The 20,722-nt window shown below is 56.4% G+C and overlaps 1 protein-coding gene across 5 annotated transcripts in view; it reads right to left on the bottom strand.

Annotated features, from left to right (window-relative positions):
- Window positions 1–20,722, bottom strand: part of LOC479761 (monocyte to macrophage differentiation factor 2) — a 101,134-nt gene that overhangs the window by 6,678 nt on the left and 73,734 nt on the right. For 4 of the 5 annotated variants that reach the window (XR_005360648.1, XM_038539574.1, XM_038539575.1 and 1 more), the window contains 7 exons: window positions 18,524–18,756; window positions 16,246–16,884; window positions 14,303–14,340; window positions 7,841–8,001; window positions 3,505–3,617; window positions 2,054–2,291; window positions 1,069–1,241 (listed from right to left, as the gene is read on the bottom strand). Coding sequence is in view for 4 of the 5 variants with exons in the window: in XM_038539574.1 (XP_038395502.1) it covers window positions 1,069–1,241; window positions 2,054–2,291; window positions 3,505–3,617; window positions 7,841–8,001; window positions 14,303–14,340; window positions 16,246–16,884; window positions 18,524–18,756 (1,595 nt within the window). In the remaining variant the exon portion in view is untranslated. The remainder of the gene's footprint in view (window positions 1–1,068; window positions 1,242–2,053; window positions 2,292–3,504; window positions 3,618–7,840; window positions 8,002–14,302; window positions 14,341–16,245; window positions 16,885–18,523; window positions 18,757–20,722) is intronic. The other variant, XM_038539577.1, reaches the window with a different exon arrangement.

The raw sequence follows: 20,722 nt of genomic DNA, 5'->3' as shown, positions 1-20,722 counted from the left end.
TTTTCTCTAGAAAACCCACACTTCATTTTTAGGATAAAAAAAATCAAATAACTTCAAAGACATTTGAGCAAGATCTGATCCCCAATACGTGGTAGATTCTCAGTACCTGCTGAGTGATCGCCAGCTGTGGGGCCTAGGCTTAGCCAGCATGAAGCAGTGGTCCCCCGAGGGCAAAGCCAGGTGACATACATGAAGTTGGTTACGCCCTGTGGGTGTGCAGCAGACAGCAGCTCCCGCCATTACTAAGAGTGATGGTGATGCAGGCACAGATGAGATTTTCTGAGTTGTGATCCTTGGGTAGAGGCCGAATACCCCAATTTTATTCCAGACTGAAAGGTCTACGATCCCTGTAGGAACTTCACATGTGCTCCCCCGGATGCTCCCGGCGGCACCAGCCATGCAAACCTCTCCCCATCGTCCCTGTGGCACACTCAGTGCTTTGCCAGGCAGGAAAGGGACACCGCTGGTTTGGTTTCAGTGGTATGGGGCCAACTGTGTGGAGAAGCGACTGAGGGAGAAGGTGAGGAGCTGTGCTAACTTCCTGTTGAGCTTCCAACAAGTGACCACAAATGCACATGCTGACAGTTCAGGGGGTCAGATGTCCAGTGTGCATGGGGCCAAACCCAAGAAGCCAGCAGGGCTGTGTCCTCCTTGCTCATTTTGGTTGCCTGAACTCAGTTCCTTGTGACTGTAGAATAGCAGTCCGTTTCTGTGCTGGGCTTCAGCTGAGGGTTGTTCCCACCTTCGGGAGGCCGCTGCACCCCATGTGCATCTTCAGAGGCAGGCAGGTGGTGGAGTCCCTCCTCCTCCTGTCCTCTCTCTGACCCGCTCTTCTGAGCCCACCGGACAAGCCAGGGTAAGCTCTCCATCTCAGGGTCTCTAACCTTAATCACACATTCAGAGCCGCCTGTGCTAGGTGGGGCCAGGGGACTGGACACAGACCTCTTTGGGGCCTGCTCCTGCCTGCAGGTGGTAGTGGCTGTGGAACAGAAGAAACTCTGCAAGATCTCAGAGGCCCAGAAGCCAGGTCTGGGGCCCATGCTGGGTTTGTAACTGTGCCCCTCCTACCTGGATAAGCTGGGCCCGGGGAGTGGCCAGCAGGTTGAGTGTGCAAGAAAGCTTCCGGAAGAAGCACTCTCCGGCCTCCCCATAGCCGGTGCTCCTCATCCACTCCAGGAGCTGCTGCAGGCGGGCGCAGGCCTGGACACCTCTGGGCCAGTGGAAGCAACTGAGAGAGGGGCCTACGAGCAGAGAGGGCAGGTGAACCCAGCTGCTCCTCACAGGGGCGTGCTGTCCGCCCGTGCCCAAGGAGGTCCCCAACACCCGTACTCCCCGACCCCAAGCCTCTGAGGACAGACCTCATGACCTTACATTGATCTCCAAGTTATCCAGCCTGCGTCTGGACCCCTCTCTGGGTTGGGTGGGGTAGGCATGGGTGTGAGGGGGCAGGGCAGGGGGGGGGCTGTGACAGCCACTGAATCCTAGGTGCAGAGACATGGGCCACACCTACAGCCGAGACCCCTTGCTCCCATCTGGATCCTGCCTGCAGACCCCAAGCAGCCCAGGAAGACCATGCTGGTGACACAGGTGCGTCATGGGTTCACACCCGCTCTCACCTCCCCATGTCCCAGCAGGACCCCTGGCTGGAAGTAACTGGCGCTCCAAGCCCCTGGCAGTGAGGAGAGCCTGGGGGCCAGCAAGGCAAGGTCAGAGACCACATCACCTTGGAGCCTGTCCACCTTCTCTCACTGCTGGGGCTGTGTAGGGACAAAATGAGCCAGGAAAGGCCGGTACAGACCCCCACCCCTACCGCCACCCTGGGGTGTCTGCAGACACAGATGGACATTACTGCTCCCGGAGGGACTCGCTCTGTGACATTAGCTACTCTCCTGGGCCTCCACTCCCAGCCCTTCCTGGCACCGCCTGGACGCCCGTGGAGCAAGGTGTCTCCTGGAACTTCAGGGAGCAGACGCCACGGTCCTCAGCGCTCACCAGCACCCGCGGCTTGGTTCTTACTGCAGGAGTGCAGGTCCCCAACACCCCAGGGCCTCACCCTTGTCCAGGAGCTGGTTGAAGAGCAGAGTGCTGGAGAAGAAGAAGAGGTACGCCAGCACCTGGGAGGCAATCTCAGGGTGCATCTGGAACTGCCGCAGGAGGTCCAGGGTGGCCTGGTACACGGACACGACATGGCGCAGCTCCTCCGGCAGTTGGGGAGCAGAGCACCAGCTCTCCCGGCGCTCTGTCTGGAAAGGGGGGCACTCCAGCAGGGCCGGGAGGCAGACATACAGGGACTAGAGGGGAGAGGGAAACACCAGCTGTGGTCTGCAGGGGCCCTGGGGGCCACACGAACCCCCCTGCCTGGGCCTGATCACATATCCTGCTCAACAGGCCTCAGCTGCCCCAAGCCAAGGCCAAACCCGCTTATAGGGGCAGATGACACCAGGAGCCACAGAGCCCCAGCCAAAGGGCTGCTGGGGACACTCCGCGGGTCTTGAGGGGACGGGGCTCGCCCCTCTTGTTCCATCAGACAAAAGAGTGGTGAGGGGGCAGCCGACTGGCCTGGAGTTCCCCCCAGGACCACACCCCTGGCCCTGGAGCACCCCTTCCCACAGAGCTGAGCCAGGCACAGCACTGGGGGCCAAGGTGATGGTCCTGGTGGAAGATCCAGCAGGAAGGCAGGCCCCTACACTCGTCTTGGGGGCGACAGGGCAGCATCTGCTGCTCCCCAGAAACAAGGTGAAAGCTCCGCCTTCCCAGGGGGTCCTCGCTGCCACCATACCTCAAAGTGATCCTGTGATGACTGGTCAAGGGCAACAGGCTTCCCCACTGGGAACCCCAGGGCAGATGTGAGCACGTGGTGAGGCGGCCCTTCCTGTTTGGCCAAGATACTGAGGCGGTGTCCTTCTCAACACAGGGCAGCTGGTACTAACTGGCCACGGATGCTTCTCCAACCACTGTCCTCAAAGTGCGGTGTCCAACCAACCCCCCTTGCTTCCCGCTGGAGAGCAGCAGGGGCAGGTTTCATACCCCCACGAAACCCATGCAAGTGAAAATTCAGTCTTAGCAAGTTGCCTCGGCTCGCCCAGTCGGGGCCCCTCCTCTCTCTGCTCGCCTGCCTACACCCCCCCCATGTGCTGGGGTAGCAAGGACCCTCCTTACCTGGGGGCTCAAACGCCCCCTCTGTTCACCGCAACGGCCACCAGTGTCCATGGGGCACACAGTCTACCTTCCCAATCACTGCCCAGCAGCCAGCCCTCCTGCTCCCCCACACTGCCCCTGCGCAGTCGGCCGACTCATGGGACAAGGGTGACCGAGCCAGAGAGCAGGAGGGGAGGAGCTGGAAGCCAGGGCTCACATGCGCAGAGGCAGCGGTTAGAGCTCACAACCCCCCAATGATGGTGAGAAAAGGGCCTATCTCCCCTTCGTGGTCCTCACCCCCTGCCCCAAAGAGCCATGAGGAACACACCCTGCGCAGCGTCTCAGTGAGCCGGCAGCCTGCTGTACCTTGGAGACGTAGTACACGCACTGCTGGAAGGCATACAGGATGACCTCCTCCAGCACCGCCATGGCCTCCTCACTGGCCGTCAGCGTGCAGGAGAACAGGGACTCCTTGGAGCCTGCGGGGAGACAGCAGTTACCACGCGGGATGTGTGGGGCGCCCAGTCACCTCCGGAGGGCGCTCCCCAAGTCCCCATCTTGGGTTTGGCGGACGAAGCCACACAGCGCGGGCTGCCGCCCCAGTCCCGCGCCACGCCTTCCCAGGGCTGCGGGGGAGGAGATGCTGGATGCGACGGCCAGGCCCCTTCCAGGCCCGTCAGTGCTGCAGCGATGCAAAGCACATCTCGAGCTCGTTACTGAATAGATGCCAGACACATTTTCTGTTGGAACCAGTGGCCCAACAATAATAGATTCTGACCCAATTCCCCTGCAGTCACTTCTCACTCCTGACACATGTCAAAGGAACACCTGGCCAAAGCTCCGAAGGAGACGGTCACTCCACAGAACTGTAACCTGTTTCCAAGAAGAGAGAAACCCAAATGGTTCTCCCCCAGCACCTGGGAGAGGCTGCAGGGAAGAAGCTGCTCTGAGACCAGGATTTTCCACAGCCCCACAGAGGGAGGCAGCCTTGGCTGCATGCGGCTCCTCCAGGACAATAGGCCCAGGTGGTTGGGCCTCCGCATGCGAGCTGGTGCTGAGCCTGGGGGCTGCCCAGCGGGGTGGAGGGGGGTATCAGTGGATGCCACATGATTTGTTCCCTCTGGGAGGGGTTCCTGTCAAGGCAAGAGGCCAAACTGGCCACAGGGACCCCAAACCTGAGAACCCCAACAGGGCGGAAATGTTCTGAAGAGGCCTCTAGATCTCAGGAGGCACGTGGTGTTCCACCAGCACTTAGCAGAGGTGGACGCCCTGCCTTTGTCTCCCACTCTCTCAGATCCTCGCTTTAGGATCTGCAGCAAGCAGGTCACATGTGTGCGTCCAGTGTAACAGGCACCAGCCCATTCTGCCATGGCCCTTTCGTTACCACACAGTGTGGGCTCCATGACCTAGGACTCTCCTTCCAGGGCTGGGAGAGAGGTGCTGGCTCTAATGGGGCCACCCACTGCTGGACAAACAGAATGGAAATAGTGTGCAAGTCCATCAGACACCCCCATCCCACCCCTACAACCATCTGGATGTGCCACTGATCAAGGCACTTCTCTTTCCAGGGCTTGGGGCTCTCCTGCCCAAGCCCACAGAGCAGCCCCCAAGGGCTCACTCCCCAGGAACCCGCCTGAAGCAGGAACCCAGAGGCCTTTACCACCTGCCCACAGTCCTCCCCAGAGCCCAGCCTGTGGGGTCTCACTGGGGACCGACCCTGGTGGGGTCTGGCTGCACCTGGCAGTCTCACTGGGCTTCAGAGGAGAGGCAAATCAGGCAACTTTGGGGTCCCTGGGGCTTGGGGTAGTAAGAGGCTCTTAACAGGCTGCTGGGCTGTAGCACCCCAGGCCTACAGAAACATATAAGGGTGCCCACTGCTGACAGCAAAACCTGCAGACCAAAGGCGACCCACAGCCAAGCAAAGCCAGCAGGAACAGGGCCAAGAAACCAGTTCCAAACCCTTTCCCTGGAGCAGGGCCTGGACGAGAGCAACACACCGCCCTGCAGGCCTCCTACTCATCCAGCCTGTCTGAGAAAGCCCACTTGTACCCCTGTGTGGCAGTCGGGGCTCTGGAGAGAGGAGGGGTGGCAGAAAGAGGCGGCCAGGACCCCACAGAGCACAGCCATGGGGCGGCTCCCCACAGATGCCACACGAATCTCTCAGACATCACTGGCAAACCAGCTGAAACACTTGTGCCCATGGTACAGGCTCTGCTGGAGTGTCCAGCCAAGCTGACACTCACAGGAACTTTTCAGGAGATCAGGGGCCTGCGCCTGAGGCCCCTAAATCCACAGGTGCTGAGGCAGAGGCAAAGCTCCCGGAGATACTCAGTGGATAAAATACCCCCTGGCACCCATGGGCCCACCTTCTATCTGCCCGGAGAAGGGAGGCGCCCTGGACAAGAGCTTCAGACAACAAAGATTGTTTGCGGAACGAGAAGGCGATTTTCCAGCGTTCAGGACATGACATCTGTTTTCAGAATTCTTCCCACAGAAATTTCCCGCTGAAGGTCAGGAGGCTGAGACACGGCTCTGACCTTGCCTCTGCCCTTTGGTGATGTTATTTTTCCTCTGAGCTCTCCAGCGCCGGCACCACACAGGACGTCGTTTGTGGGACGGTCAGAGCTCGCTGTGGTTTCCCCAGTCTGCATGGTCCACGGTCCCTGGGGTGGATGGAGGCAGGGCCCTGGCCATCCACGTACTCCCTCTCCCAGCATCGCCTTGGGGCACAACATCCAGGGCCTGACCAGAAATAACTCCCCCATGAGCAGAGGCAGCAGCTAAGAAAGCAGAGCCCCTGTCAGCCCCAAGTAGCTTTTTAAATGAAAATCTGCCAGACGCACGGTCCCTGGGCTCAGGAGGCAGGCCCAGTGGGGCCCACAGACCACAGCCTCTCAATAGTGTGTGAAACAAGGTCAGATGAGATGGGGCATCAGCAGGACTCACCCACCAACACAGTGCCTAAAAGTCACAGGGCGGGGGGCGGGGGGCAGTTTTCCCAGCTGACTCTGCTGGAGCCCGAATTGGCAGCACTTCTTGTCAACACCCCTGACCTCACACCTTGCACAGGAAGCCACACGTGCTCAGAGACAAGCCAGAGGCCCGGGAGCTCCCTGGCCGACACCACGTCCAGAGGAGGAGCCCCTCGACTCAGAACAGCTGGGGGGGGCCCCAAAGAGAAACGTGGGCTGTGGAGAAAGGGGATCATAGGGAGGGCAGGAGGGAGGCCCTGGGTTCTGGGAGCACCAAGCTCAGGACAGCCCAGGCTGCTTGGGCAGGGGGTGTGCCCTGGCTTTGGAGACACACAGAGGTCGTTTAGGTCACACTTGGGGAGAAGCCAGGTAACTGGGCTGCTTTAGGCCCAGGCCTTGCGGACAGAGAGAGCACCCTGTCCTGGGAGGTCTATCTGGACGCCTTGCACAATGTCCACCCAAGGGGAACCAGGACGGGGACAGCAGGTCAGCAGGCCTGAATGTCCACAGGGACGCAGAAGGTTCCAGTGTGTCCCTCTACATATCCACAGAAGCGCTGATTCCCAGGACCTGGGAGCCCAAGAAGCTCTCAATGTCCCTTTCACTGTGAAGTGGGGGGTAAGAAAGTACTAAGAAGCCATGACTGAGGAGAAGGGATGTAGACACACCTGCTGGCTCTGCCTCCCCTCACCCCGCCACCTCCCACCAGGCCTCCTGCACAGGCTCTCCACCCCACCGGTCTCCACAGCTCCAGGGTGGCCGACCTGGCACAGAGTAGGACAGTCTGTACCATGCAGACCATCGACTGCCAGGAGCCCCTCCTCTCTGGAAATCTGGCCCATCCCAGAGGGGCGGGAATGGGGGCTCAGCAGGGTCTCACACCCCTGGGCAAGGTCCAGGGCTCCCTGCTACTTGCTTGGGGCTCTTTCTCCCAGAGCCCACGGCCACCTCCCGGAAGACATGGCTGAGCACAGACCCAGTGCAGCGTCCCGGCACACTGAGCCTATGGGGAGCTGTGGCCAGGCCCCAGCCTGACTGCCTGGCTTTGTTCCCAGCCCCGGTTGGTGCCTTCAGAGGCAGGACCGCCAACCACGCCTGCCCGAAGCTTCCAGTGCCCAAGCCCCACCATGGGGAGGGAGGGAGGTGAGCGGCTGTTCTTGCCACATCAGAGCGAGGGAGGGTGTGGCAAAACCAGGCTCATCCACAGGAGGCTGTAGCCCTGGCTCCCCAGACTACCTCACCTCCTTCCCTGCTCCTTGCAGGAGCCACAGAGCAGACACAGAACAGCTGAACAGGGCCCAGCCAGATACCACCCTCTTCAGGAAGCCCCAGGCTGCCCCAGGCAGTCTCTCCCAGCATAGCACATTCTAGCATGTGCATCCCCTGCAGCTGAGTCTGGAAGCCAGCACATCCCACAATCACACACAGCCCCCAGAGGTACTGTCTCCTCTCTGAAACCAAGGTGTGTCCCGTAAGGGACAGCCCAGGGCCGATGCACTGCACCCTTCCTGCAGGCGCGCTAGGGGGTACAGCAGGCACACACAGTGGGATGCCTGATTATATAACAGGACATGACGGGGACGAGAGGAGTGGGGTCAGCCCAACTGCCAGCATCACCCCCTCCCAGAGGGAGCCCCAACACCACACCACCTCCCACTGTTCTAGTGGCCGACTCCACCCCAGGCAGTGAGGCGACCGCACTCGCAGCCCGCTCCCCCGCACGGCAGTACCTGTGACGTCCAGCTCCTCCTCCAAGCTCTGCATATAGAGCGGGCACTTCTGCTGGATGAAGTATAGGAGCTCAACTGAGTTGGACATCCAGAAAAGAATGTGCTGCAGGTCTGGCACCAGGCCAGCCATGGAAAAGCTGGCTAGGGAGATGGGCTCCTGGCTGCCAAAACAAAAGACTCAGGGTTACTCCTGGATGGTAACCCAGGGAGGCTGAATGCACCACTTTGCAAATAAGGCTGTTCGTTCCAACGGGACGCCACCAAAACCCACTGATGTCAGGCTGGGAAAGGGGACGCACAGATAAGTTGTTGGACACATGAGGCCAGAGGCACACATCCTACAAACCTCGCAGGAAGGACAGCCAGTGGCCACAGCCAGCAGTAAAGGACTCATGTAAACTATTTTCACATCTTGTCTTCGGGGATTGAGATAATGAAGGCACGTTGAGAAGAGCGTGTGAAGTGTGTGTGTGCATGGGGAGGGAGCAGCCCACGGCTGGTAGGATGAGGAGCAGGAGTGTAGTGTGTTCTTTATGTTAGCATAAGTGACAGAAAAACCAAACAGCAAACAAACAATCTTGGGAGGCGCATGGGCAAGATTAGCTAAGAACTAACTGGTCATAGCTAGAAGTAGTTGGAAGATTTAGAGGTCATTGTCAGAAAAAAAAAAAGAGGCTGCCACTGAGATCTACCGGGTGCTGCTGACACATGCTCCTCACACAGACTCTATCAGGGCCGCTCACTGCAGCTAGTTAAATCGGAAAGCCACCAGGCACGGGACTGGAACCCTCCAGTGCCTTCAATGATCCCCATCACAAGCCTGAGGGATGACCAGCCGGGAGTGGAAATGGTCCTAGAGGCACTCCTCCCTCCCAAGCTGGCACCTCGAGGCTCTGAGCTCCCTTTCCAGGGGACGATGACAACGTCAAGGCCCCCCTCCTCCAGAGTCCAATGGACTCCAGCCAAGCCCAGATCCACCCTGGCCCCCTCTCCTCGCTTCTTGTCTCCCATGCACCAGCCCCTAGGACCCAGGACCTCGTGTCTGTGAGCTGCCCATGGTGACAGGAAGCTCCCAGGCACTGTCCTGACACCTCTCCAGAAGTCTGAGGGTGCAAGTGGCAAGGCTGTGCTGAGCTCTGGGAATTCCTCAATTTCCAGCGTCAATGGCTGGTGTTTCTGGGCATGATACTGCATCTCATCCCACTCCCACAGCAGAAGCAGGTCAGCAGGCCATGCTCTGGTGGCCTCTGAGGATGCCCTGACGCCCAGCGCCCAGAATGTTGTCTTTGGTGCCACCATGACCACACCTAGTGACTCTCCTGACAGGGAGCACGGATCCATTTACAAGCAAATCAAACCATCCAGGTGTGACTTGGTTTGGTCTGAGGGGTAGGCTGGGCTGTCTGTCCAACAGTCCCAGGGACTCCTCACCCGAGAAACATCTCTTGTTGGTGCATGGTGATGGGCAGGCCAGGCAACAACAGGGCAGCTTCAAGGACAGTGCTGCCCCCGGGACCGGCAAGGGCACAGACTCTTTACTCCTGCCTGGTGAGCTGGCAAAAGCCACAGCGGCTTAGGGACTCCCTGTCATTAGTGATGGTCACACCCAGGCTAGCAGGGAACTAGGTCCACAGGAAAAGCCACAGGCAGCCTGCATGGGCCAAGGCAGGGACCTCAAGCTCCGTTTCACACATTCCTCTGATGCCTGCAGGCTTGTTGTTCTCTAGGACTAACTTCACTGCTGTCATGATAGTGTGACCTCTCTGTCCTGCTCCCGGGGAGGGAAGGAACTGGCTTCAGGCTGGGCCTCCTTGTCTTCACTGCTAGATAGGTCACTGCCACTGCTGCCACCCGCTCCTCTTGCAGGACCCTGAGTGCTGTTCCTCCAAATCTGTTCCACACACTCGCATCATACACGCATATCCACACAGGCGTGAAGAGGTACATGTCAGTGAGAAAGGGATTAATCTGGCCCTTCAGAGCCTAATTCCACTTTGTTTTCGACATTCACTGCCCTTCTCAATTTCACCCAGAACTCAAAGGGACAGACAAGCCTCTACTGACAAACAAACCAGCAGTATTGCCAACTGGAGTTTCGGTGTCGAATCCCGGAGAGGTCAGTGCTGATGCACACCTGCCAGCCTCAGGCCACATACCACAGTGCACAAATGAGGTGTGGTGAGGTCCGTCCCATCCCACTCCGGTGAGCATTTGGGGGGGGGGGGGCGCGGGGGCGGGAACAACTTCATGTATAGGACTCCAAGGTCAAAGGCAATAAAAGCCAAAACAGACAAGTGGGATGACATCATACAGCCAAGCTTCTGCAGACAGAGGAAACCATCACCAGAATGAAAAGGCAATCTACAGAGTGAGAAAAATATTTGCAAACCATCCATCTGAGGGGGTTAATTTCCAAAATCTATAAGGAACTCCTATCACTCAAAAGCAAAAAAAAACCAAAAACAAAAACAAAAAAACTAAGCACCTGGTTAAAAAGTGGGTTAAAGGGGATCCCTGGGTGGCTCAGCGGTTTGGCACCTGCCTTTAGCCCAGGGCGCAATCCTAGAGTCCCAGGATCGAGTCCCGCATCGGGCTCCTGGCATGGAGCCTGCTTCTCCCTCTGCCTGTGTCTCTGCCTCTCTCTCTCTCTGTCTATCATGAATGAATAAATCTTTAAAAAGAAAAAGTGGGTTAAAGACCTGAAGAGACATTTTTCCAAAGACGACCTCCAGGTGGCCAACAGGCACATGAAAAGGTACCCAGCATCACTCAGCATCAGGGAAACGCAAATCAATACCACGAGGAGAGCTCACCTTACACCTGTCAGAACAGCCGTCATCAAAAAGACGAGATGACAAGTGTCGGTGAGGGTGTCAAGAAACTGGAGCCCTTGTGCTCTGCTGGGGGGCGGGGGGGGGATGCAGAAAGGTGCAGCCGCTGCGGAAAACAGGATGGACACTCCTCAAATTAAAAATAGCACTAACATATGATCCAGCAATTAATTCCACTTCTGGGTATTTACCCAAAAGAATTGAAATCAGTATCTCCAAGAGATATCCCCACTCCATGTGTTCCGTGCAACACCATTCATGATACGGAAGATCTGGAGTCACACTAAATGTCCACCGAGAGAGGAAATAATAAAGAAAATCTGGTACATAATACAATGAAACATTATTCAGCCTTTAAAAAAAATCAAGGAAATCCTGCAATACGCTACGACACAGTGAACCTTAGAGATGTTATGTGAAGTGAAAGAAGCCAATCGCAGAAGGGAAAATATCGCAGGATTCTGCTTAGATGAGATATCTAAAACAGTCCAACTCATGGCCTCAGAGACAGAACGGTGACCTCTGGGGCCGGGCCGGGAAGGGAGAGACCAGAAATTGCCAAGATACACTTCAAAATTTATTTTTTTTTTTTTTAATTTTTATTTATTTATGATAGTCACAGAGAGAGAGAGAGAGAGAGAGGCAGAGACACAGGCCGAGGGAGAAGCAGGCTCCATGTACCGGGAGCCTGACGTGGGATTCGATCCCGGGTCTCCAGGATCGCGCCCTGGGCCAAAGGCAGGCGCCAAACCGCTGCGCCACCCAGGGATCCCGATACACTTCAAAATTTAAAAGAGTGGTTCACTCGTTAAGTGTTTTTACCACAATAAAATAAATAAAAATAAATCAGATCAATGGGTGCTCTGATGTAAAAATGTTCAAATCTATTTGGGAAGCACATGGGAAAGTATTACTGAAATTATTACTAAAATCAAATGCATTTTTGCTAAGAAAAATTAAATTAAAATTTAAGAAGTTCAAAAAATGTTCAAAATAATTCATGAATAAAAAATAGAAACTAAGATAGAAATTATGCAAGAAAAAGGAAATAATCAATGGAACAGAAATGAAAGAAAAAGTAAACAGAAACAAAATTGGTCCTTTTAAGCAGATGGCAACAGACAAATCCCTGGGAAGATAAATCAAAGGGAGGTAAGAGGAAAGATAGAAACCCAAGAGGAATTAAATAGGGAGATAATACCACAAATACATGAGAGATGAAAACAGTCCTAAGAGAATAAACTTTTATTCCAGTAAACTTCAAGAACAAAAATAGAAGTCACCGAAATCAACACAAGCAGAAACAGAAAACCAGATATGCCCATAATCACTGAAGAAGTGGGATCAGCAAACCCAGGGGCCACCCAGACACTTTCATGGGCTACTTCTCACACACCCCAGAACCTGAGTCATTGGCCCACACACCCTGATGCAGGGAATTGGACACAGATAAGGCTGGCCAGCTGGGTTTCTGTGAACCTCACTATTTAAAAAAATATATTTTATTTATTTATTCATGAGAGATACAGAGAGAGGGGCAGAGACACAGGCAGATGGAGAAGCAGGCTCCTCAAGGGGAGCCCAATGCAGGACTCAATCCCAAGACCCCAGGATCACAACCTGAGCCATAGACAGATGCTCAACCACTGAGCCACCCATGCATCCCTGAACTTTGATATTAAAGTCAGACAAAGACAATGGAAAAAAAATCCTACACCAATTTGACCTATGAATTCGGATGGGAAACGCTAATTAAAATGTCAACACATGGTAGATCGCCATGCCACACAAATCAGTAGCCATGAAGGGTTTAATCCCAGGGATTCAGCTGTGGTCAGAAAACCTGCAAGCACAGCACCCACACTCACGGGTTCCCAGGGGAAAAGGTGTGATGATCACAGATGCAGGAAAAGCACACAGCGAAGGTCAACAGTCACTGGCAATGTAAAAAGCAGCACCTCACACAAGCACCTGAAGCCCGAGGCAAAATATTCATAATGTGAAGTTCAGGTGTGGATCCTTGGGCGACTGGATAGAGTCTGTGCTCTTCTGTATTTTGGAAAGGAGTCACACTTGGATAAAGAGGAGGGGAGAGGGAACATTCCCTGAGGATGGACACAGGCCTGTTAAGTTCTAGAATAAAGACTGGGCAGGAATGCTGAAGGGAAGGCCTCGATTTCCCAGTGATCAGACACTCAGGAGGGCGAGGGCTGCATGAGCCCCTAAAACCTCAGCTGCATCACCTCCCACATGTCCCTACAGCTGGGGGGCAGCCACACTGGCCAGCCCATCACACGGAGGTTCTGTGCAGGTCCCCCCACCTCAGGCAGGCCGGCTGCCACCCTCTGAAGCCAGGGCTGCCCTGTGGGGCCTGGTCCACACGGAGCACTGCCCAGGGAGCGAGCTGGATGGCAGAGCCTGGGCCTCCCCTGCAGCCTCATGCCCCCAGGCACGAGGCACGTCACTTGTCATCAAACACTTCCTTCCTCTGATGTGGCGCTGGCTTCCTGATGTCAATAGGAGCTGGAGAACACACATATGTGAGCAGCAGGAATTCCACGCTCCACTTCCAGCCCGGGCAGAACAGCTCGGTGACCCCAGATCCCTGCTGCTCCTGACCCGGCCTCCATCCCTCCCTGTCTATAGTGCCCCCACTCTTGAAGGCAGCGAGGACCATTCCTCCCTTCTCTGCCTGGGACCGTGGCGGATATGTAAGCACGCACGCGTGGTGACGGCCTGCTTTACAGACGCCAGGAGCAGAAACACGATCGAAGCAATCCAGGGCGCCAGGTGTGACTTACAGTCCTGGGTGCCCTTTCCTCATGACAGGCAGTGACTACCCCTTTGACATGGCTCTTTGGGGGGTTGCCGCACATGCACGTTCCTTACGTGGGCCAGCTTGGTGCAGGCTTTACGCCCCTGCACACGTGCAGTCATACTACCGCCACTCCTCCGGGTGCTTCGTCTACTCGGCACTATTTTCAGATTCGGCCATACAGATGCAGCGTGCAGTTCATTCCCTTTCACCGTCGTCGCCAAGTATACACTGCATAAATGCATGGCATGCTGCCACAGGGCACATGGGTGCCCTCGGACCTCTGCGCTTACAGAAGAGGCCTTGAGAGCGCACCTCCCAGCCATTGTGTGAGTACATCTCTCTACGGGGCCCACATCAGAGGGGGACCAGCGGGTTGGGCACGTGCACGTCTTCACCGTTGATGCCAACCAGCTTCCCGAGGTCCAGCAGCGGTGTGTGAGTATAAACAGCCCTTTCCATGAGAAGAGATGAGGGGAACGGAAATGCACTACCCTAGCTCAAAGTTGGGGGTTGTACATTCTCCTAAAGAGGCAGGTTCGCTTTAGCAAAGCCATTACGGTAGGTGAAAGCAGGCCAAGGCTCCAGAGAGCATCTCACCCCCTCGATCTAACAGATGCTCCAGAGGAACTCCCCAAGCCCAGTGCTTCCCAGGGTGGTGAGCACAGAAATGGGAATGGTCACTCAGAGACAGGACTGTGTGACAGAAGCCCAGAGCTGACCCCAGCAGTGTCTGGGGGGCCCTCTGGGGGCTTGGCTCCATGGGGAGGTGCAGGTCTCCCAGGAGCTAGGGGCCTAAGTAGGGGCCATACTTACAGCTGTGCCTGCTTCTCCGCCAGTTCTTTGGTTTTCTCCTACAATCAAAAAGACAAAAAAGCAAACCTGAGAAAAAACAGAATACCGCAGGATCTGTTCAATGCGACCACCACTAAATTCATGGTATGCCATCCACATAAAAACCACGGCAGTGTCATTGTGGACATCCTGTACTGTGCGGCTGTTTACTGGAAACTAGGCTGGAAAGGATCATTTTCCATCTGATGTGACACCTTTCCATTCCATTCCTGAATATGATCTGCATATTTCCTGCAACAGACAGTTTACAGTTTACACCCAGCTCGCTGACATGACCACTGGCTCTTCAAGAAATAGTAAAGCAGGTCAAATATCCTCCAAATACCAGAAGAATCTACTAACGCTCCTCTTGTTAAGCTTTATACATACGCTTTCCACTGTCAGCCACAGGGGTGATGAGTACATGTGTGTGCTTGAGTATTTACAAGTACGTTTAAACATCCCAATGGGGACACAGGTTTAGGCAACCTTTTCTGTCACTTTTAATCAAGAAATGGCTCTTGCTTTAGCAGCAAGTTGTTATCTGGCTAAGCACAGCCCCAGGTGCCGACTCTGTTACTTGTTCTAGGATGTGCTAATCTGCCTCGAGTGTATGGAATAAAGAGCATGGTTGATGCCCAAGAAACAGTGAGACAAACGAAATATCCACAGCTCTTGACAGACCAGGGCTGAGACTCACAAGCAGCACAGTGGGGAAGCATGCCGGGGATGGCCTGGATCCAGACTCCTCTATTTATGAGCTCCAGACCTTGGGTGAGGTTGTTCACCTCGACGAGCCTCAGTTTCCCTAGCCAGGACATCAGATATGTCATATTGTCTAACTTACTAGGAAGTGTCAGGTCCAGGGCAGACTTAGAACAGTCACAACACCTAAGCATCAGGCCTTCGGTCACCGTAGGCCCCAGTGTGGTCAGGCTCCTGCACTGCACGGATGTCATCTGCCCTGTGCTTGGACCCCACACAGGGATAATACTGACATTGTTCTGCATGAGAACTGTGGTACGAGGTGGGCTCAGATGCCCATGATGCACACAGATAACTTACACAAACCTCTGGGTGTGACAGCCCATGTTGGCTTTTGCTTTTAAAAGGTTTCAAACATTGTAAGTGCAGATTTTAATCTGGGGAATCTCTCTAGTTTACAGGCCAAGATGAATGGGTGTCTCTGAGGGACTGTGTGTAACTGCCAGTTATGCTTCGGGTCCTAGGGAGTCCAGTCACTAGAGGGGCAGGAAGAGATGGAGGAGGGGGGAGTCGAGTGCTGGACTCAGACAGCCTGCAGTAGCTCTTGCCCTGGCCCTGTAGGGACAGGCTGTCTGTGCCCCCAGGGGACATCTGGCAGTGCCCAGAGCCATTTCCATGAGGGAAGGGCAGCCACTGGCGTGCAGCAAATAAGAGCCCAGGGACACTAGCCAACAGCTGACAGTGCACAGCCTGGCCTCACAACAAGAACTTCTGCCCAAACGTGCATGATACCGTGCTCTAGAGACCCTGATGGAAGGAAGTTTTACAACATAGAGAAGTCAACCAGTCCTGCACCCCCACCACCAAGCTGACAGGGGCTCCACGGTGGACTTTTGGCAAGAGGCACAGGGCACTCAAGTCAAATAGGTGCTGAGGGCTTGGGACTCCAGGGCACATCCCGGCTATGCTGGGCCTTGAGGAGGGACATAGGACCAGAGCTCACAATGCCACAGCTGACCCCACGAAGACAAAGTGCCTTTCCCACTCCCCCGCCCCAGGACACCCCAGGCTTCCTACGGGTGAACAGGCAGGGAAGGCTGGCCCTCAGAGAGGAGGGACTCCTGAGCTCCCCCAGGTGGCCACAGCCTCCATCCAGCTCCTCCACAAGCCCCCACTCCCCATCCCACCCCGCTGAAGAGAACAGCACCCCCATGACTGACCCAGACTGTCTCTCGGATCGCCTTGGCTATCTTGAGCAGGAGCTGCCCAAATGAGCCAGGCTCCAGGCGGGTGGCTGAGTGCTGGATGCAAAGGCAAAGGAGGAAGGCAGGGGTGAGCTTGTGGTCGTCCCCACTGGGCTCGATCAGAGTCATGATTCGCTGCAGCAGTGCATCCTCCACTTCAGGCTCAAACTCCAGGTGCAGCAGCCTCGGCCGGGGTGGGGGGACCCGTGTGGAGCCAGAGGTGGAGGTGCCCTGGGCCCGGAGCGAGGCGCCACACATCCTGCAGCTCCGTGGCACGGCACGCAGTCGGGCCAGCGCCTGGGCAGGCAGGGGCTGGGCCTGCGCTGGGTCCTTGAACAGCAGCAGGTAGTAGAGGCCGAGGGAGAGCAGGTCCCCATGGCGCAGCACCACTGCCCGGCCCCCGACTTCAGAGAAGTTGACGGAGACGGGTGCCCCGGGGATGGGCTCCAGGACCAGCCTGCTCCCTGCCTGCTCTGGGCCGGAAGGCTGGTGCCTGCGGATGGTGCAGTGCAAGGGTAGGATGTCGGGGGCCGAGAGGCTTACACTGGGCTTGCTGGAAGGGGTCCTCTGGCCCACCGTGTGCTGTTCCCGATTGAGCAGGTACACCAGGCTGTCCTGAAATGCAAATACTAGACCTCAGGAGCCACCTTGGGAAAACCCATCAGCGGGAAGAAACAAAAAGGTGTCCCAGTCCCTGGTTACCTAAGCCATGCGGCCAGGACCGCCAGCCTGGGCCTGCCCTGCCCTGTAGCCCTTCCGCACCTGCTGCTTGCCCCTAGCCTGTCCCACATCGGACACTCACCCTGTCCCCAGGGGACGAGGCTTCCCAGAGCAGCGTCAGGGGCACACCAGACACCCAGGGATGACTCCGGCTCTCAGACAACGAGGCCAGACAAGGGACAAGCTGGGCACAGACACTGGTTTACAGTCACAGCCAAGTGCCATCAAGCACCCCCCGCAGGTGATCGGTGACAAGCTGTGTGCAAGCACCCTACTTTGCAGCTCCAGCTTAGTGAGGCAGATGTCTCCTCATTAGACAGAATAGGGACAGGACTACAGCTTCTCTCAAAACCCTAATGAGATTCAACTATACCATAAAGAAAAAACTTCCTACCAGAAAATTCATGAGCCTGTGTTTCTTGAGCAATATGTCTTAGGAGTGCAGAAAACAGGACGTCAACCTAAAGCAGCTAGTCAGCGCCCAGAAAACCTGGCAAGATCCAGGCAACACCAGTCTGCACCACCAGAGACCCCTGATGCTGGCCTCAGAGTGTGTACAACCACGGGGGGTGCCCTCAACTTACCTTTCCCTCATTTAAACTCTAAAAATCACACCCAGGAGTAGAGATAGAACAGGCTAGTGAGACATGCAATGAGTGGAAAAGCAGGCTCTCTGAGTACACACGTGCCAAGAAACCCTCACCTTTTCATGCAAATGCCACCCTCTGCCCACCTGTTTCTTCAAGAAACCCCCTCTGACCTCTCTGTGGGTACTCAGCCTGAGAAGTCACCCTTGTGGTTGAGCATAGGCCCCAGTAAAGCCTCGCCCAGAGCCCTCATCTGGCCTCTTGTCAATTCCTACTGCTTGGAAAGCGTAAGGCCAGGTTTAGGTATGGCTAACACCTCAGCACCAGAAGCCCCAACACCACACAGCATGCACCTGGCGTGAGCCAGAAGGGAGCTCAGCAGATCTGCACAAGCGAGCAGACAAAGGAGCTTCCAAGGGCTATGCCCCTGCAGACAAGGGCCCCAACAAAAGAGGGAAGTGTCCTGACTGGGGGCCACTCTCCTTTCTGGCCTCCTCAGACAATGCCTCCCATGGTGCCCTCGAGGCCATGTGCTCCTATCTGGACAAGGGGACCCCCTAAGTTGGGGTCCCCAAAGCCAGGGCATGACATGGTCTGAGACACCATCTGGAAGATGGCAGACAATTCTCTGAGAAGGAGCCTGGTACTGAGTGAGCCCTGTCCTTGCTGCCTCCTACTGTAGCCTGTACAGAGAATGTCCTGGAAACAAAGCATGGGGGAAGCCTCCACTTCCTCCAGAATCTAGGATGGCCCCCCACAGTGGTCCCCAGCACCCCATTTCTACAGCCTCATTGTCACCAGAGCGACTGCAGCCCACAGAAGTTCACAGCTGACTCAGCTAGCAGCAAGAGGAGGCTTTCTACTCTGAGAACTTCCAGCGGGCCCTCCTAGGTCAGCTCTCGGGAGGGCAGCTGGGCCTTCGTGGGGGCACAAGGGGGTGCACTCACGTGCTGTTGGCTGTAGCCCTGCAGAAGGAGTAGGTGGGGAGACTCATAGAGTGAGTAGCGCATGGTTTCCTGGCCGCGTTCCTCAGGGCCTGGGGTGGTGGCCGAGCTCAGGCTGCTCTCACTGACTGTGCGGCGCAGCCGGGGTGTAGGGGGGCTCTGGGCACCCTCTGAAGCCAGGGCTGGGGTTCCCTTGGCACGGCTCCGCTGCAGCCTCCGGGCTTGGGCGTTTATCCCTGAAACAGAAGCAGTACAGGGTAAACAGAGCTTAATAAATGAGGCCCACCTCTGGGTCCTTCTGAATTTAGATCTCACGGACCCACTTCTAACACTGGTCACTGTTTTGTCAACAGATGTGGAGAAGATCAGAGGACTCCACCCTCTGATCCCAACCTGGTAAGGCTGGGCCACCTCTGGACTCCCCTTGAAAAGCAGGCAGCCCAGCTGTTCACGTCTGGAGGAGCCCTACAAGGAGCCCCATGACCCACCCAACAGCCTCGCCACAGCCCCTCCCCTCTGGATGACAAACGGCACTGCAGCGTCGACTTCTGCCAGGGTCACCGTGCCAGGGGCTCCTGGTGCGTCACTGCACTGTGCCCAGAGCCCTGCTGGCCCACCTGTGTTTGTGTGTGTGTGCGCATGCGTGTGCCTGTGCGTGCGGGGGGGGGGGGGACGGTGCATGTGTCCGTGTGCATGCATGCGTGCTGTGATCAAATGAGACGAGACCTATTCACAGCCCCCTGGCCCTCCCCCATTTACAAGTAGGAAGCGGTCCATTTGCCCTCTGAGCCGGCTGGTCTCTGTCTAGGACAGCACGACTGTCCCTCCCAAGGATGCCCCGCCACGGCCAGGTCGGAAAGCACACACATGCACACCAATACGCCCACAAGCACGCCCATGCAGGCGCACATGCAAACCCATGCACACACAAACATGCCCATGTATACACGCAGGCACACACATACACATATGTCCCCCTGCCTGGGCCGTGAAAGACAGTCTTCCATGTCCAGGAAGCAGTCTTTTAAACTAACGCTGCTGGAAAGCCGAGAAGCCAGATGGAGCCCAGGAGGCCGATCTCCTGTCACTCCCAACAGGGCTGACCCCAGCGCTTTTTTTCTGAGCCTTCTGCTGACTCCCCTCCCCACAGCCTCCATCCACCCCTAGCTGCAGCCTCCCTTCCTACAACCATTCCACCCAGATCAGACAAAGCCAGGGCAAAGGAGGGAGGCTAGCTGGAGCAAGGGTGCTCCCTTACCAGAGACCTGCCCTTCCAGGAGGAAGCCCGCTCTTCTGTAGCCACAGGGGGCTGGGTCTGCAGGAGGCCCGGCTGGCGGAGGAGCTGCAGTGCAAGGCAGTCCGCCTGGGCGCCTGCTGCTCCCCGCCCGCCCGCTGCAGAGCCGGCCAGCCACTGGCAGGCAGGAGCAGTCTAGGGCACGGGGAGGTAGGGCGGGGAGCAGGGGAGGAGGGGGGAGGAGAGTAGGGTCAGGGGGCAGGCCAGGATGGGGAGAGTAGGCGGGAGGTAATAGTAGGGGGAGGAAGGAGGGGAGCAGGTGGGGGGGAAGAAGGGGGAAAAGCAGGGGCTGCTAGGGAGTATGGGAGGGGCAGAAGGAAGTGTGGGCCAGGTGGGGCCAGGAAGGGTGGGGGGAACATAGAGGGGAGCAAGTAGAGGCTGGGGGGGGGGGGCAGATGGAAGCCAGCTTCCTGCCACTGTACCCCACCCCCACCTGCCCTGTCCCACCTGCTACTCTTAAGGAGGACAGACCTCAGTGCCTATAGCAGCACTGTACAACCATGGGGCCGTGCCTGAAAGAAGAAACATTTAAAAACCAGTCCAAAATGATGTTCTAGCCTCCCAGCTTTTCCTCCATCTAGGGCGGAGCCATGGGCCAAGATAAGCCTCAGAACTACTTCCCAGAAGTCCAAAGCCTTCCAGAGAAAAGGGGGTCCTTTCCTCTTAGATTCTCAGGGGCCCCCCAGATGAAGCCTGAGAGACCAAGGTAAGTGTCCCCTGGACTGCAGCCCCACAAGGGAGCTCACCACCAAGTAGGCCCCACTGCAGTTGGGCTCCTACCCCAGCAGACAGCCCTCCCAGTGCCCAGGGCTGGCTTCCCTGACCTCACTGTGGAAAGCAGTGGTTCTCACCCTGCCTGTGCTCAGACGCTCCTGGGGAGTTTTAGTTTTTGTTGTTGTTTTTTTATT

Source organism: Canis lupus, chromosome 6 (assembly GCF_011100685.1).
Source record: "Canis lupus familiaris isolate Mischka breed German Shepherd chromosome 6, alternate assembly UU_Cfam_GSD_1.0, whole genome shotgun sequence".
Classification (NCBI taxonomy): Eukaryota; Metazoa; Chordata; class Mammalia; order Carnivora; family Canidae; genus Canis; species Canis lupus.
Note: the sequence above shows the minus strand (reverse complement) of the source record. Positions and strands in the feature narration are given on the sequence as shown.